Source organism: Haliotis rubra, unplaced genomic scaffold, assembly GCF_003918875.1.
Source record: "Haliotis rubra isolate DU_JTF1 unplaced genomic scaffold, ASM391887v1 Scf234, whole genome shotgun sequence".
Lineage (NCBI taxonomy): Eukaryota > Metazoa > Mollusca > Gastropoda > Lepetellida > Haliotidae > Haliotis > Haliotis rubra.
The window spans coordinates 700,259-715,809 of record NW_025766381.1 but is presented as its reverse complement, the minus strand read 5'-3'; the positions used below and the strand labels follow the sequence as shown (position 1 = coordinate 715,809).

Below are 15,551 nucleotides of genomic sequence, written 5' to 3'. Positions count from 1 at the left end.
GAACGAGCAATTCTTCACATTTCATTATTAACATATCAATCATTAATTGAGTATTCATTTTGAAGGCATGTATTTCCACTGCAACTTTTCCATCGTTTGGGGAGGGCCAGTTTCATAACTTAATAGCTTAATAGTCTTGTGACAAATAAGATCATTACAGAAATTCGTGGCAACAAACGGAGCAGGCCTGAGGAGCATCAACCACCTTGACATCCTTGTGGACGCATCTCCACGTGTTGCAGGAACCGTCTAACAATTATCCTACAGGAATCTGACCTGACCATGTCGATGTGTGTGACTGCTTCATGTATTAAGTAAAATCATACAGACATTGTGGCAATATTCAAGATTAGATTCTATTTCAATTTCACATATTGCACATTCAATGAAGGATATCATAGATTTGAAAATGAATATTGGGTTATAAAATCCGTTCCTGGAAATATATAATATGCCGTTGTTATGTTTCAATGTATATGATATCCAGTTTATTGTCTGTGTACTTGACGTTTATTGTTGACTAAAAAGTATTAATAATAACCTAATTTCCGAATTTTATCAAATATTTACTTTTATACTCAACATGTGTTACCTTTATACGTGTCGAGTTCGAATAAAATAGTCACCCTAGACACTGAGGGCATTAATTATGGTTATTGATGTTTGAGACGGATGTGGCTTCATTTGTTTTAATGCCACCCTTGTAGAAACGCCCTAAATACCCCCACCCACCACACCAAGATATGGTAGACGTTGTTGATTCATTGACAGTGTCATCCCCCGAAAATGGGGGAAGGCTTGATAACATTGTTTACGTGTTCTTACCTTAAATGGGGCGGTGGGGTAGCCTAGTGGTTAAGACGTTCGCCCCTCACGCCGAAGATCCGGGTTCGATTCCCCACATGTGTACAATGTGTGATTCCCATTTCTGGTGTCCCCCGCCGTGATATTGCTGGAATATTGTTAAAAGTGGCGTAAAACTAAACTCACTCACTCTTACCTTAAATACTGAGCAAGGTGTAGTTGGCCACGTGTGGCAGGTAGTGCCTTTGTGAGGGGAGTATAAGTATAAGAGTATAAGTGTGATTAAGAGGAACACTTTTTGTGGATAGACAACTTCTTTATTGCATTATATGCGGCGTTTCGGTGTAGGTCCTAACACCGTTATCAAGCAAGTTATCATCATTTGGTTGATAACGGCGTTAGGATCTACACCGAAACGTCGCATTTATTGCAATAAAGAAGTTGTCTATCCATAAAAAGTGTCCCTCTTCATCAAGTCATCTTCTAAATGTTGCTTAAAGAAGTTAAGTGTGATTACAAAACGTATCAGTAAACAAAGAAAGAAGGGTAATATTCTCAATAAGTATATATATATATTTACTGTGACTTACCTGAGAGGGTACGTAAGTCCCAAAACATTTCAAGTAAATTTAAGTGTACCAGGTTCTTAATCGTAGTATTTTTGTCATTTTAATGTATGGCTAAATCTCAGCATAAACGCCAGTGGCTGTAGGGATGGTGTAAATCCAGCTAGGGTCCCTGCAGGTAGCACAGGCACTGTACGTCCCCATGGTCCCTAGTATGGTGATCTACCTACATTTGTTGGCGATTGCTAGCCCGTTTTTACATTGTGTTGTTCAAAAATAGTTTTCCACTTTTAACTCACTCACTAGTTTTAACTCATTTTGTGATAATCTAGTAATTTCACTGTCCTTCGTTGACGGGTTTTTATATATTATATGTATGTATTATGAATTTAGAACTAGTTTTAGTCACTATATGGCTGAAGTATTGCCGATGTGACTTTAAATTTTAACTCACTACTGTGACTTAACTCATTATGATGTCGATATAAAGCAACGTCACAGTATAATCTGTAAGTAATCACTTCCTGAAATTGAATGTGTCATTATTTTGTGGATATCGTGTTAATATAGCGACCAATACCGTATCACCGGTATGTGTAAATTTAAGAAGATAAATTCGACTAACGACACCGAACGAATGCAATCCACAAAGCTGCGTATCAAAGACGAAGGTATCTGCTAACAAATAGAGAAACATTCGTTAAATCAGACTACGTACATATTTAGTGTGGCGTCAATTTATGTCTCCCAAGTTTTTAAGGTATACCAATACATATCAAAGACCCATAGTGTGACAAATTGTTTCGCCTCCAGGGTGTTCAGCTAGTGCCTATTATCTATTCACGTGATTTGCTCAACAGGAACAAGGCCTTGAAACAATAAGCCAATCGCTGCAGAGTTGACTTTGTCTGAAGGACATGGCCCTGTCAAATACAAATCATCGCGATTTTAACTGGGGATTTCGCACTATCATTCACCTGTTTTTATTTAGCACCTGTTCTAACCAGCTTACTGACGCTGATAAGGGTTTTTTTTAAAGTGGAGAGCGGGTTCGCCGTATAAAGGTATAAGTTACAGTGATACTGACTGAGTCGCAACATTGCCCCCTGAGCTGCGGACATGTAAGACACCGAAGACAGCAGAATGGTCAGCTCGGACTTGTCTTTTGTTCTGCTTGTGTTGGTGTCCTGTGTCACAGGAGCGCCGTTTGAAGATGGACACAAGCATTATTTCACCTACTTTTCCAAATCTCAGGTTCTCGGTTTACACAACTTGTCAACGGTCATTAAGGTAACTTCTGATGGTATATACATTAGAAAATAAGGAAATACCAATAATTCTGAGTGAGATATGATCATAGCTCACTCTCCTCTCTCAACTTTCTTACTTTCCTATATCCCTATTCCTTTTTCTTTGTATTTTAATCATACAACCATTAAACTTATTTCGAAGCTTGAATATGTGTTTTTTCTGTATTATCCAGCTTCATGAATATTGAATTATTTGCTATTTGCTATTGTATTAAATAAAAACACAAGAAAACAAAAACATTTAGAGTAACCTTTTGAACGAGTCGCAATTTTAATTCGTGACTTTTTTTAATTTGTTACGTCATATTGTACTCCTCTGACTCGGTTAACTTTGTGCAAACGATCGTCGTTATGCCCGGTATTTAATGACCAATGCAAAGTGCGTGGCATTTTAACAATTTTGCTACTGTAACAATCTTCAATTGTAAATACATACATGTAAGACATAACATAATGCACAGGGTAAAAAGCACAGGGCCTAGTGCCGAGCCTTGTGGTACTCCACATGTCAGTTCCTGGGGATCTTACAGGGAAACCGACTTCATCGGGATAGGGGGCGGTGGGGTAGCCTAGTGGTTAAAGCATTCACCCGTCACTCCGAAGATTCCGGTTCGAATCTCCTCCATTTCTGGTGTTCCCCGCCATGCCATTGCTGGAATATTGCTAAAAAGCGAGTAAAAACTAAACTCATTTACTCATCTGGATCGCACGATACCCGGTCATTGTCGTGGAGTAACAATTTCGTTGCGAAGAATTTGCGAACTAATTAATCATCTGTTGTCTCATCCACTTTTGACCTATGTCAAAAAAAAAATGCATGATATCTCGGATCAACTGATAACTTTCTTTGCCTCGGCCATGACAAACACAAATAGACGGAGGAGAGTGTTACCTATGCAAATGAACCCACACGTATTGTGCATCGTTTACTGTGCGATACTTTGATTAAGCAAAACACGTCTCTAATGCAGTTTCGTTTAACTGGTTTTCCAAAATTCCACACCTATTTTAAACACCACCAAAAATTCCATTTTCGGCAAATTGTACAGGTAAGGCCAGTAGTGTCGGTCTGCAGTGCAGTTGTATTTCTGATTGGTGTGGGGGCGGTTGGGTAGCCTAGTAGTTAAGGCGTTCGCTCGTCACGCCGAAGACTCGGGTTCGATTCCCCACATGGGTACAATGCGTGAAGCTAATTTCTGGTGTCCCCCGCCGTGATATTGCTGGAATATTGCTAAAAGCGGCGTAAAACCAACCAAACTCACTAACTCACTCTGATTGGTGTGATCGTTGGCTCGAAACCCAGTTCGCCCTAATTGTGTTTCTAGAATTGTCTGCATGATAACCGATACAGCCTTTGGTACATTTGACAGAGAGCTCCGAAAATATGTCCATGATACTATTTTAACGTGGGACAGTTATTACTTCCAGTTCCATGTGACCCCCGTGAATCATTCCAACGATGGCAGCATGAACCTTCTGATGGTGGACAGCTTTGTACAACATTCTGACCAAGGATATGGTAATACTTGTCCTGTAATAACCTTGTATGTTTTGCAATCATTTTCAACTCTTGAAGAAGAAAGAGCGATTTATGAACCTTGCGAAAGTAAGATACGACTATTTTATACTATTTATGGAACTTAAAAGATGCGTAATTAGTCATATTTATTTATTCTTAACTTTTGTGGCACTTTCACTTTCCCAAAAATGACGTTCATATGATGATTGTTAATATCAGACTCATGTTACTTTCAGTGGACAACAACCCTAAACACTGGGACTTGACACGGAAGTAAGTTATCCTTGAACATCATTACTTACTACTTATTCACAATATACATACTTGGCAATATATAGCCTGTTTTTACCTTGTATTGTCATCTATAGTTAAACTGTTTGAGATTTAATTACTAGTTTTAAATTCGAATCTGTGAAAATCTCTTATTTTACTGTCCTTCGTTGACGGGTTTTTACAATTTACCATTAATTACCATGTATAAAATTAATTTTCTCGTCACGATCTGGCTGAAATATTGTCGATGTGACGATAAATTTTAACTCACTCACTCACTCAATATACATACTGTTTGTCAATGTGCATATCGTGCTTTTCAACGTTAGTAAAAACGAAACGTGAATATTCCGGTTAAAACTTTTCTCAGCAAGCCATGCTTGTCGTGAGAGGCGACTAACGGGATCGATGCTCTCGCTGTTGATCACTGGATTGTCTGGCCTTACCTCGATTATATACAGACCGCTGTCATATAGCTGGAAACCTGCTGAGTGCGGTGTTTAACAACGAACATATTTAAATATATACTAGGCACATAAAGAAACTGTGCATACAAAAATTTAAAATCTAAAGTTATCAAACCTGTGTAGACACATAAGGATTTAAACTCATTGATGAGTGACATGTATCCAACATGCATGCACGTGCCACGTTCCGTGACGTCAGTGGGTTCGTCCTTGAGACGTGCAATACGTTGTTGCACGTGCATTCCGGGAAAGAGAAACAGAGCAAATGAATGCCACACGATACTGTCACTTTGGAAAGCTCAACCCCTGCCCTTGCGATCGTTCAAAAAATTAAACGGCTATTAAAACGCATAGCATGCCAAGGCTCACATCTGCACAACGTCATGAGGCCATTGGGATGGTCCGTGGGGGAATGTCTCAACGACAAGTGGCTGCACATTTCCACTGCCACCGGAACACCATTTCTGCACTGGTGAGACGCTGCCAGAACACAAATGACGTCATCGATCGGCCACGTTCTGGACGTCCACGTGTAGCAACGCCAAGACAGGACATATGGATAAGGGTGACCCATCTTCGCCACAGGTTTCAGACTGCAGTGATGACTACCCGAACCATCACAGGATTTCGCCGTATCCACCCCAACACAGTTCGACAACGTTCACGTCATCACGGGATCAGACCACGACGTCCCGCCATACGGCCTATCCTGACACGTCATCGACAAGCTCGCCGAATGTGGTGCCGAAATCATGTCCGCAGACCCTAGTTTTGGTGGAGAAATGTTGTTTTTTCAGATGAGTCCAGGTTTAACATTTCCCATAGTGATGGACGTCAACGTGCCTATAGACGCGTGGGAGAACGGTATGCACAGGCCTGTGTCTTGGAGAGGAATCGCTTTGGTGGTGGTTCCGTGATGATTTGGGGTGGAATAACAGCACGCCAAAGAACTCATTTGGTGATTGTTCAGGGCAACGTAACTGGTGTGTGCTACAGGGATCAGATTCTTCGACCTGTGGCAATAACTTTTCTGCAACGTCATGGCCCTGGGTTAACATTCCAACAGGACAATGCCCGCCCTCATACGGCAAGGGTTGCTATGGATTTCTTGCAACACCACAACGTTGACTTACTGCCTTGGTCTGCAAATTCACCGGATGTCTCCCCGATAGAGCATGTTTCGGATGAGATGGATCGACGTCTACGCCGTCTTCCTCATCCGCAAGATAACGTCCTTGACCTTGCAACAGAACTTGAGAGAATCTGGCGTGACGTCCCACAAGCCTTCCTTACACATTTGATAGGCTCTATGCGTCGTCGATGCACTGCTGTTCTCAATGCAGATGGTGGACATACCCGTTATTGAGCTTGTGACATGGTCGTTTGACCCCTGTCCCGCTTGTGGACTCGTGACGTCATTGTGATTGACTTTTCAATTGAAAGTCTCCCGACTTGTTATGGTCTCATGATCCCTCAATTAAAGATTATATGTACCTTTGACATTGTTATCCTACTTATCAACTGGGATAATATTTTGACAATGCACAGTTTCTTTATGTGGCTAGTATATTTATCTCATAAACATTACCTCATCAAAACCGTCATGTTGTTACAGCTTCCTGTTCCACGTGGGCGGGGATGGAGCAGTGACGCAGATCTTCCACCACCCGGAAGAGGTGAACGAGGTGGTGACCCTGAAGAAACTACTGGCCGGAACACTGTCTATGTATAACAAGGTACGGTAGCACCCTGTGCGAGACAGTGTCTTTCATGCTTTCATCATTAGTACACAGACGCGCTTTGGGTCCAACTACTCTTTAAGAATGTTGCTTTGAACGTCTAGTTAGACATTCATAATTTAATAGATATCACCAAAATGTGAACTCAGGATAAAATACGTCACCGTATGTCATTTGCGTAGATCGATTTTCATGATGTTGATCACTGGATTGTTTGGTCCAGACTTGGTTATTTACAGGTCGCCGCCATATAGTTGGAATATTGCTAAGTGCGGCGTTAAACAACACGCAAACAAATTAAAAACTTTCAACTTGTGAATATACCTATAATTCTGCAAGACGGTTGGGTTTGACAGATCCATACGTTATTTATGAATATTTAATCACGTGTAATATGTTGTTTCATACTCACGTGGGTTTGGACCCTCATACTACTGAGAATAATGTCTGAACGATGTGTGTGTTTGGCCTGTACAATTCTATTTCTGGTAATTTAATTTCTTTCAGGGCTCTTCGAAGTCTAAATGGAAGTACAGAGACTTTGAGACAGACCAGCATGGTAACATAAGTTCGTTCTATAGAGTGAGTGAGTGAGTGAGTGAGTGTCAACCCACGCAACTATCAGCACCAATCCAGTAACATACCTATGATGGGCTTGGTACATAGTACCAATATACGGACTCGGGACTATTGTTATCCAAATGACCGCACCCCATCCTTCTCAGTTTCAAAATTAGAATAAAAACTGAAAAGATACAAATTCACTGTTACCTTAGTCACCTTAATGTTTGTTCTACTCAAAATGTTGTTTCGATTCAAAGGGAGATTACTCCACTCGTATTCCGGTAAAAGACTGCCGAACGGAAGTGTGGTGAGCAGACGACATAACAGTACAGCGGAAACACACCGCCTGCACGAAAAGGTATCAGCTCATCACCACCTGACCGGCACCGACCCTCCCATAACTGTACCTAACTGTCCATCACTTGACCATGAAACTAAAACCCTTCACATATGATCCAACGGATGTTGTGTGATTAACGTAACGTAATAGGTACTACAGAATAACTCCGGACAGCCTGGCATACCTTTCGGTATGATTTATTATTGAGATACTTCTTCCCCAGACCACCCATGAAGGTCCGGGTTAGCATAAGGGGACGGATTAGGGATTCGAATCCCGAATCTGATTTGTTTTTTCACATTTAGGATTCCAATCCCGAATTTTTTTCAGATTCGTTCTTTTTTCTTTTGCACATTCGGCATTCGTATTTGGTATTTGAACTCTTATTATGCATTTCATTAACACATTTGGTGAGTGAGTGAGTTCTGTTTTACGCAGCACTCAGCAATATGCCAGATACATGGCGGCGGCTTGTAAATAATCGAGTCTGGACCAGACAATCCAGTGATCAACAGCATGAGCATCGATCTGCGAATTGGGGACCGATGACATGTGTCAACCAAGTCAGCGAGCCTGACCAACCGATCCCGTTAGTTGCCTTTAACGACAAGCATGAGTTACTGAAGGCCAATTCTAACCAGCGCCTTCACGGGTATGAACACATTTGGAATTCGGAACTTCAGCGTCCTTGTAACTATACTCTTTGCACCTTCATCTGTCAAACCTATCTATCCTCGATGCGGAAGGCCGAATTCCAAATGTGTTAACACCCGTGAAGGTGCCGGTTAGAACTGGCGTTCAGTAACCCATGCTTGTCGTAAAAGGCAATAACGGGATCGGGTGGTCAGGCTCACTGACTTGGTTGACACATGTCATCAGTCCCCAATTGCGCAGATCGATGCTCATGCTGTTGGATTGTCTGGTCCAGACTCGATTATTTACAGACCGCCGCCATATAGCTGGAATATTGCTAAGTGCCGCGAAAACTAAACTCACTCACTCTTCCCCAGACTGTTGAATATGACCGCAGTGGCTTCATCAAACAAATCAAGAGTAAGGACACCATCAGACTCAGAAACCAGCCTGCTCCGTCTCACACGTATGTAGAGAAATCTTTCTTTATTGAGGCCTGATACTTCTGAATGTTTGGTCATGGTTAGGGTAGCTACTACCATTTGAGCACTGCAACTGCTTCTTTGTCATTTGCTGATGTAGGTTCTACATATATCTCACATTTGTTTATACAATGTCATTAGATGCGTAAGACTTTGTATATAAGTTTTGACAAAATTGATATATAGGGGGTTCATAGTTCAGCTTGCGTGTTATTAAATGCTACAATTATTTTCAATTATTGAAACATATATACTTACAAAAGATGACAAGTGATTGTTATCCAAATGCGTATAGTCCTCTCTGTTTATTACATGGATGGAATCTATCAACAAACTTGGTCAAACTTTGGTTTTGTTTCTCCTTTTGCAAAATTTATATCAAAATGTATATCAAATTTTGCAGCTCCCAGGATACAGAGAATGTTGTGATTGTTTCACCGAATACCGGAGGTGAGTATGATCAGGCACAGTAGTGAATAAAGAGTAAATGACAAAACTGGCATGTCATGAGTTTGAGTTGTTATTGTCAGGTACTAACGGAGTGTGGGAGAGGCATGATACAGCAGGCAGCATCTGATTACTGCCTATACATACACAGCTAAACACTTGTGTCGAACTTGAAGGGACCTACTTATAGTCTTCGAGATATCCGAGGTTGGAAACACCGCAAAATGATAACTAAATATGGAACACGTAAGGACCCAGTTTTTCGGTTCGACACATCAGATATCGACAATGTTTGACGTTTAATTCATAATTGTTGTAGAGTTCCCCACACTGACGTCTACTGCCAGAAGCGTTGTGAAGCTCACAGCTCGTAGGTAAGTCGTGCACTTTACATGCAAAATGATTGTAACGACCTATACTTAAATAGATTAAAATATACTTTGATTTCTAGAAATATTCAAGAACCGAAATAACAAAATGTGACCTTTACATTATTCCAGGCGATTGGCCTCCGCACAGGCAATAGTGATGAAAGACTTCAAGGTTGACACCCCCCAAGTGAAGAAAGTGAGTAAAGCAACTAAGAATTAAACCCTTGTCAGTGGCATACAATGTTTTAGTATTAATGATCCATTAGATCCTCCCTAACCAAAAACAACAACGTAGCTCCTTCTGATGTAACGTGATTAGTAATGTTGATGGGCATCTTCATACTAGTGTGTGTCTTCTCTTGTGCAGCCAGTACCAAGAGAGCAAACCCTAAGCGAAGTGAAAGCCGAATTCAATGATCTGCTGGAGTGTATATCATCCTACAACAACAAATGTGAGTTTAGTGCTGGAGGTTAACTAAATGATTTTGTAATAATGATATAAACACCAAAGCAAAAGAAACGAATTAACGATCTACAGATTCCATTTAGCCCAAAGGGAAACATGACAAGAGAGAACCACTGAAGATCAGTGAGTGAATGCGTTTAATTTTACGTCACACTCAGCAATATTCCAACGATATGGCGGCGGTCTGTAAATAATCGAATCTGGACCAGACAATCCAGTGATCAAGTGCGCAATTGGGAACCGATGACATGTGTCAAACAAGTCAGCGAACCTGACCACCCGATCCCGTTAGTCGCCTCATACGATGAGCATGGGTTACTGAAGATCAATATTCTAACCCGGACCTTCACGGGTTACTGAAGATCGGTGATGACATCAGGTGTTGGCGAAAAGCATGATCTGCCCTATCAGCAGCACTCGTTGTTCACACACTTTGCCTGAAAAAGAAGGAAATCATTGCATGACTCGATATAGCAGTATTCCTGCATGAAATTAAACACACAACCAAGTGATGGATGGTCCTGAAAATTCAGTACTACGATTGTGCATATTCTGATATTGAAGAGACTAAAAGCATTGCATTGTCGTTGCAAATAGTCTTCAATTTATTAGTCAGAGAGTTGGATGGTGATGAAATTTTAGACCATACTCTACCAGCCGGTTATGGCATTGTTTACCAGCGAGGTTAACCTTTAGGATATGGCTTGTTGCGTGAGAACGATAACGCCCGTTACATGTACGAATAGCATACAATCTTGCTCATGTTGGCAAATTCCAGTCGCAACTAACAGAACTGTGTGCGTCCAAGACTTCATGCGTCTCTTCAACAACCTGACTCAGACGGACAGAGTCGCCCTTGGCCACCAGTACCTTGCCAAGTGTACCACCAACGACACTGTGTGTAGAGATGAGAGGTACCTGTTCTTGGACACCCTGTGTCGGAGAGGTGACGAGGACTCGCAGAATCTGGTGTTGCAGTATGTCCTCAACGACAAGAACGCCACCGAGGACGACCTCAGACGCCCTCTGTTCCACTACGTCGCTCTCAAGGAACCAATCCCGGTACGTACACGTATATCTATCTGACATCTACCATCCACTGAGGCTCTAAATCTAATCCCTATCGTAAGTCTGAAATTCACCTAAGGACAAACACAATTAAAGGCCTGACAACGTTCTACGGGTATAACCCAAATTGCATGGTCAATATGAGGATGTAAGAAGTTACTTTTTCCATAAGAGACGGTTGAGTTACCCAGTGGTTTAAGTGTTCGTCCTTCCATCGAAGACCAGCGTTCGATTCCCCACATGGGTACAATGTGAAGCGGATTTCTGGAGTTGCTGGAATATTTCTAAAAGCACCATAATACACACTCTCTCCATATTTTTGTTTTGGTTGTTTATATTCCAGATGCAGTTTGCGTACAATGAAATTCACATGATCAAAGCTAATGCAGATTTAATACAAAATATGTTTGACATGCCTATGTTTGAATAAATTGAAACATCATTTGATAGTGGTCAAAATAAAAATAAATTAAGATAAAATAAAATATTTTGTTTCAGGAAACTGTTAAATCAGTTGAACAACTCTGTTTCCATGGTAACTACGATCATATCCGTAAGTCTTCAAGTGTCCTTGCATATTCATGAAAATAATGTTACATGGATTGGTAATCCGATCGAATGTCTACAAATAAAAAATAGGTTTAATGTTTATGCAGATATGTTGTGGAAGAAGTCATTTTCACATCGACCATCGTTGTTAAGTGATGGTACTTTTTGTTACCTTGCCTGACGCTAAGAATTGAGATGAATACAGCAAGGCTCGTCGTCCTGGAGTGTATAATGTGTATGGTATTTCGGTTGGTATTAAACCCCGACTGGTGCAGTAACAGACACACAAGTGCATGCACGTTACTGTTTGAGCGTATTGTTAAACCCCATTACACATTCATCATCGCCCTAACGTCATCATTCATGGTTAAAATCATGTTTTTAGAATGTAGAATGAGCGTAAATAAAACAAAGACATGTATTTGCAGCAACAGTTAAAATGACCTTGACACAGAAGCGAGCCTGTCTGACACTGGGAGCTCTCGCGAGATCTCTCTTCGACAAAGGAGACAAGACAGCGGCTGAAGATATCCTTGAGAAGCTTGAGAATAAGCTTGGGTTTTACAATCACAGTGAGTTTGAACTAATGTTAACATGTTCCGGACATGACAGAATTAATTCTGCTTCGATCACATTCATTCATTTGACCAGTGTTGACTGTTAACAAATTGAATTAACCCATTCAGGTTATGGCGTCAGTACTTATTGTAACTTTTTATAAAATTTAACTTATTAAGTTTCAAAATTATAGCAGTTTGATGATACCATCAGTCAGGGAGAGTGATTCGTTTTGTGAAATTGTCATCAACAGTCTCGGTAAAACAGAAACAAGCAATTACGGACCCATGCCTACTAATAATTTATGCATTAACAATAATTTACGCATGGTTGTACATCAACACCTTCTAATCTTGACAGCCCTCTCCTCTCCAATCTTGGGCCGCCAGAAGCGTTCTATCCACGACTTCGACTACGAGCAGCACAATCACATCGTGTCCAAGATGGTTCTTCTACACAGTCTTGGAAATGCCGGAATACCAAGATCATTACGTCATATCCGGTCCTATCTTCAACCCAACGTGGGGTCCTCAACATGGCGGAGGGCAGCAGCCAATAGTCTCCGTCAGTACACGTGTAACGAGGTAAATAACTTCTTCTTTGGAAAATGCAGGGCTGGATGTGCCACGCGTGAAGGAGTAACATTGCTATAAATGCTCAATGATTGATGATGGTAGCATAAGCTATAAACCACAATTTGTTCTTCCCAGAGTGCACTGGCGCTGTTTGACATCCTCGCCCACGAAGAGAATGAGAAGGTCCACAAGGAGGCGAGAGAAGTGTACCTGAAACATCCTCAGCGACATCGCCTGACCAGGGGCAAGGAGAACATCTTACTGAGGTAGATGGTACTAACCCTTACTTGTAAAAACATGAACGTTTGGACATCTCACTAATATCACGAGTACAATGTTCAACCCCTTTATAGACTTGACGTGTCGTTACCTACAGTTAAGTTCAATTATGATGTTGGTGTCAACGGACTTTATTTCATTACGTTTGTAACTGTGGCACGTGCATAAGCATAATCTCTCTAAAAATAGGGATGTGTGATGGTTCCCCCATAGCCCTCTTCATAGAAATCTCTTTGAGGCATTTGTTATCCATGTCAAGGATTTGTCGATTTAAGGATTTGGTAAGAAAACACTTTGGCCTGACTCAAAAAGTATTTAGTTCAGGCCATTGAAACTTGATCCCCTACTCTCTGCCCGTAGCCCTAAGAATTTTTAACTTTGATCGTAGCCAGTGTGTTAAGAATGGGCTTAAGAAGATCGTAGGGCTACGCACGTTTCGGGAATAGATAGTCTGGTTCGCATCATCCTCTGAACAGTTTGCATATTTGATAGGTTGTGAGTAATCAACGTGTTACGAATACAGCGATAGTTTTAAATGAGTATGCAGATATCTCTTATTCATGTAGGTTTCAATTAAATTCATATATATAAATACATTTGTAAGTGATGAATATCTTGTAACATCATCAGTAGGAACGAGCTCGAGATATCTGGTTATTATTGTCTTAGAGCCATACCCTATAGAATGTATTATGCTCTTGGTATCTCAAGAAGTGTTCACTAGCATTGTTTGAAACCTACCATTATAATCATCCTTTGGGCATGGGACTGAAAACGTAAGGTTTGGGGTGATTTCAGCAAGATCAACATCAATAAAATCGTCATTAGAGAAGTAATATTCTGCTTCTTCAACGAAGTGTGTTAGATTCAGTGCCAAGTAGAAATAATCAAATATGTGATGGGCTGAAATTGGATGTCGGTGTCATTAATGTAGGTAGTTAGAGACATAATACGTTTCACTTTTAACATCGCACTGGTGCATCTGGCATGGGCAGCCCTCGAAGAGAATGAGATGATCCGCAAAAGGCCAGAAAAGTTTACCAGAAACGTCTTAAGCAACGGGGCCTGAAACAAGGCGTCAGTGTTATTAATTTGGCAGAGCTGTCTCACAAATGGTGTTAGAGAAATGGGATTGTCTACGTTAAAACTCATCCTAGGTATGACATGGATGTCACCAAATAGTACAATGCCCTCAGGTTCCACGCCACGTTAGCTACAGGCAAGGTATCTCGTATGAGGGCTTGTTAGGGATGTATTTCTCAAAACGGATGGTAATGGTCATCAGCCTGAAATGCGTTGGGGTATGTCGTTAAATATGGTTTCTTCTTAAAATGGATGTTTCGAGAACTGTTTCATTTTTCGGAACTACTTACAAACACATTTCTAGTTGCATACTGAAGTGACTCACTAACCATTTCCCGTTGCATGTTAATATGAATATCATCGGTGCTTGACTGTAATAAAATTGATGCTTTGTTTTCCAATCTTGTTATTGTTATCTCTTTATCTTATCTTGTGTATAAACTGGTGTACCACAACTTTCCCCCATATACTTGAAAACGGTATGAAAACCTATACCGAAACGTCTCCATTGTCAAAATAGAGAAGTTGATCAGCCATAAAGTCTTGTCATCTCGGTAATAATGTTCACAGTCGCGACTACACCTTCCACTCCGTGTCCCGTGTACGCCGTGACGTCTTCCACGTTGACACAAGTGATGGTATCCGTCTCACCATTCAGATGCCAGGAATCGACTGGCACAAGACCTTTGGGAGCAGCAGCATAGGCGCCAGTCTTGGTCTGAAGATAATCAACAAGCTCGACATGAAACTGCGTACGTATTGGCCTTTGTCGTACATCGATACCTACATTAAAGCGCCTGTCTGCCCAGCACATTTTTGTCAGTAAACATTATAAGTTGAAGTCACTGGCATCGTTCTCCTCATTGGACATGGCAGTTTATTTACCTATCTAGATTATACGGTAAGCTCAAAGAAAACGTGAAGGCCAAATATTCAAAATGACATTGCCATTGTCAAAGTTTCGCAAGTGAATAAGAAGCCCATGAGCCAACATTGAATTGACTGTGAAAGTAATTGATGGTCACAGTGATGGTCAATAGGAGAACCACTTTCACATAATCAAGTTGTATACGCATTCATGTTCAGCTGAGATAGGCATGTAACAAGTCTAACAACAGACATGCGCTACTCAGACAAATGCTCGTTTATATCATTGCTGTTATTTGATTCATGTTTTTGATATAAAAGTGCCAATCGGTCTAACGACTCCTTTGTCTGTTTAGATCCCCTACACAGTTTCTTTAGTATCAACGTTGATGATGAAGCTTGGGTGACGGCAAACATCGGCATCATTGGCAAATACGTGGACATCGTCAGGGCAAAGTTTTGCTATGCTGGCCACATACAATACGACCTCAACGTCTTAAAGGTTAATATGCGTTCATGTAACACTATGTGCATATGATATTTTGGTCGCATTATGTAGCAGTCTCTTCATAAAACCTAATAAAGGATACA

The 15,551-nt window shown here is 40.9% G+C and overlaps 3 protein-coding genes across 3 annotated transcripts in view; all 3 read left to right on the top strand.

Annotated features, from left to right (window-relative positions):
- LOC124278266 overlaps window positions 1-15,551 on the top strand; it is a 200,798-nt gene that overhangs the window by 93,127 nt on the left and 92,120 nt on the right. The window lies entirely within an intron of this gene.
- Window positions 1-15,551, top strand: part of LOC124278268 — a 187,787-nt gene that overhangs the window by 117,758 nt on the left and 54,478 nt on the right. The window lies entirely within an intron of this gene.
- The window catches only part of LOC124278265, a 43,666-nt gene continuing 30,556 nt past the window's right edge, over window positions 2,442-15,551 (top strand). The window contains exons 1-18 of the mRNA XM_046713982.1: window positions 2,442-2,660; window positions 4,109-4,199; window positions 4,436-4,472; window positions 6,555-6,675; window positions 7,186-7,237; window positions 7,500-7,600; window positions 8,593-8,681; window positions 9,101-9,147; window positions 9,464-9,518; window positions 9,645-9,711; window positions 9,883-9,967; window positions 10,760-11,043; window positions 11,548-11,602; window positions 12,027-12,170; window positions 12,517-12,740; window positions 12,867-12,997; window positions 14,664-14,845; window positions 15,317-15,462. Of these exons, the coding sequence (XP_046569938.1) occupies window positions 2,514-2,660; window positions 4,109-4,199; window positions 4,436-4,472; window positions 6,555-6,675; window positions 7,186-7,237; window positions 7,500-7,600; window positions 8,593-8,681; window positions 9,101-9,147; window positions 9,464-9,518; window positions 9,645-9,711; window positions 9,883-9,967; window positions 10,760-11,043; window positions 11,548-11,602; window positions 12,027-12,170; window positions 12,517-12,740; window positions 12,867-12,997; window positions 14,664-14,845; window positions 15,317-15,462 (2,058 nt within the window). The 5' untranslated portion in view covers window positions 2,442-2,513. The remainder of the gene's footprint in view (window positions 2,661-4,108; window positions 4,200-4,435; window positions 4,473-6,554; window positions 6,676-7,185; window positions 7,238-7,499; window positions 7,601-8,592; window positions 8,682-9,100; window positions 9,148-9,463; window positions 9,519-9,644; window positions 9,712-9,882; window positions 9,968-10,759; window positions 11,044-11,547; window positions 11,603-12,026; window positions 12,171-12,516; window positions 12,741-12,866; window positions 12,998-14,663; window positions 14,846-15,316; window positions 15,463-15,551) is intronic.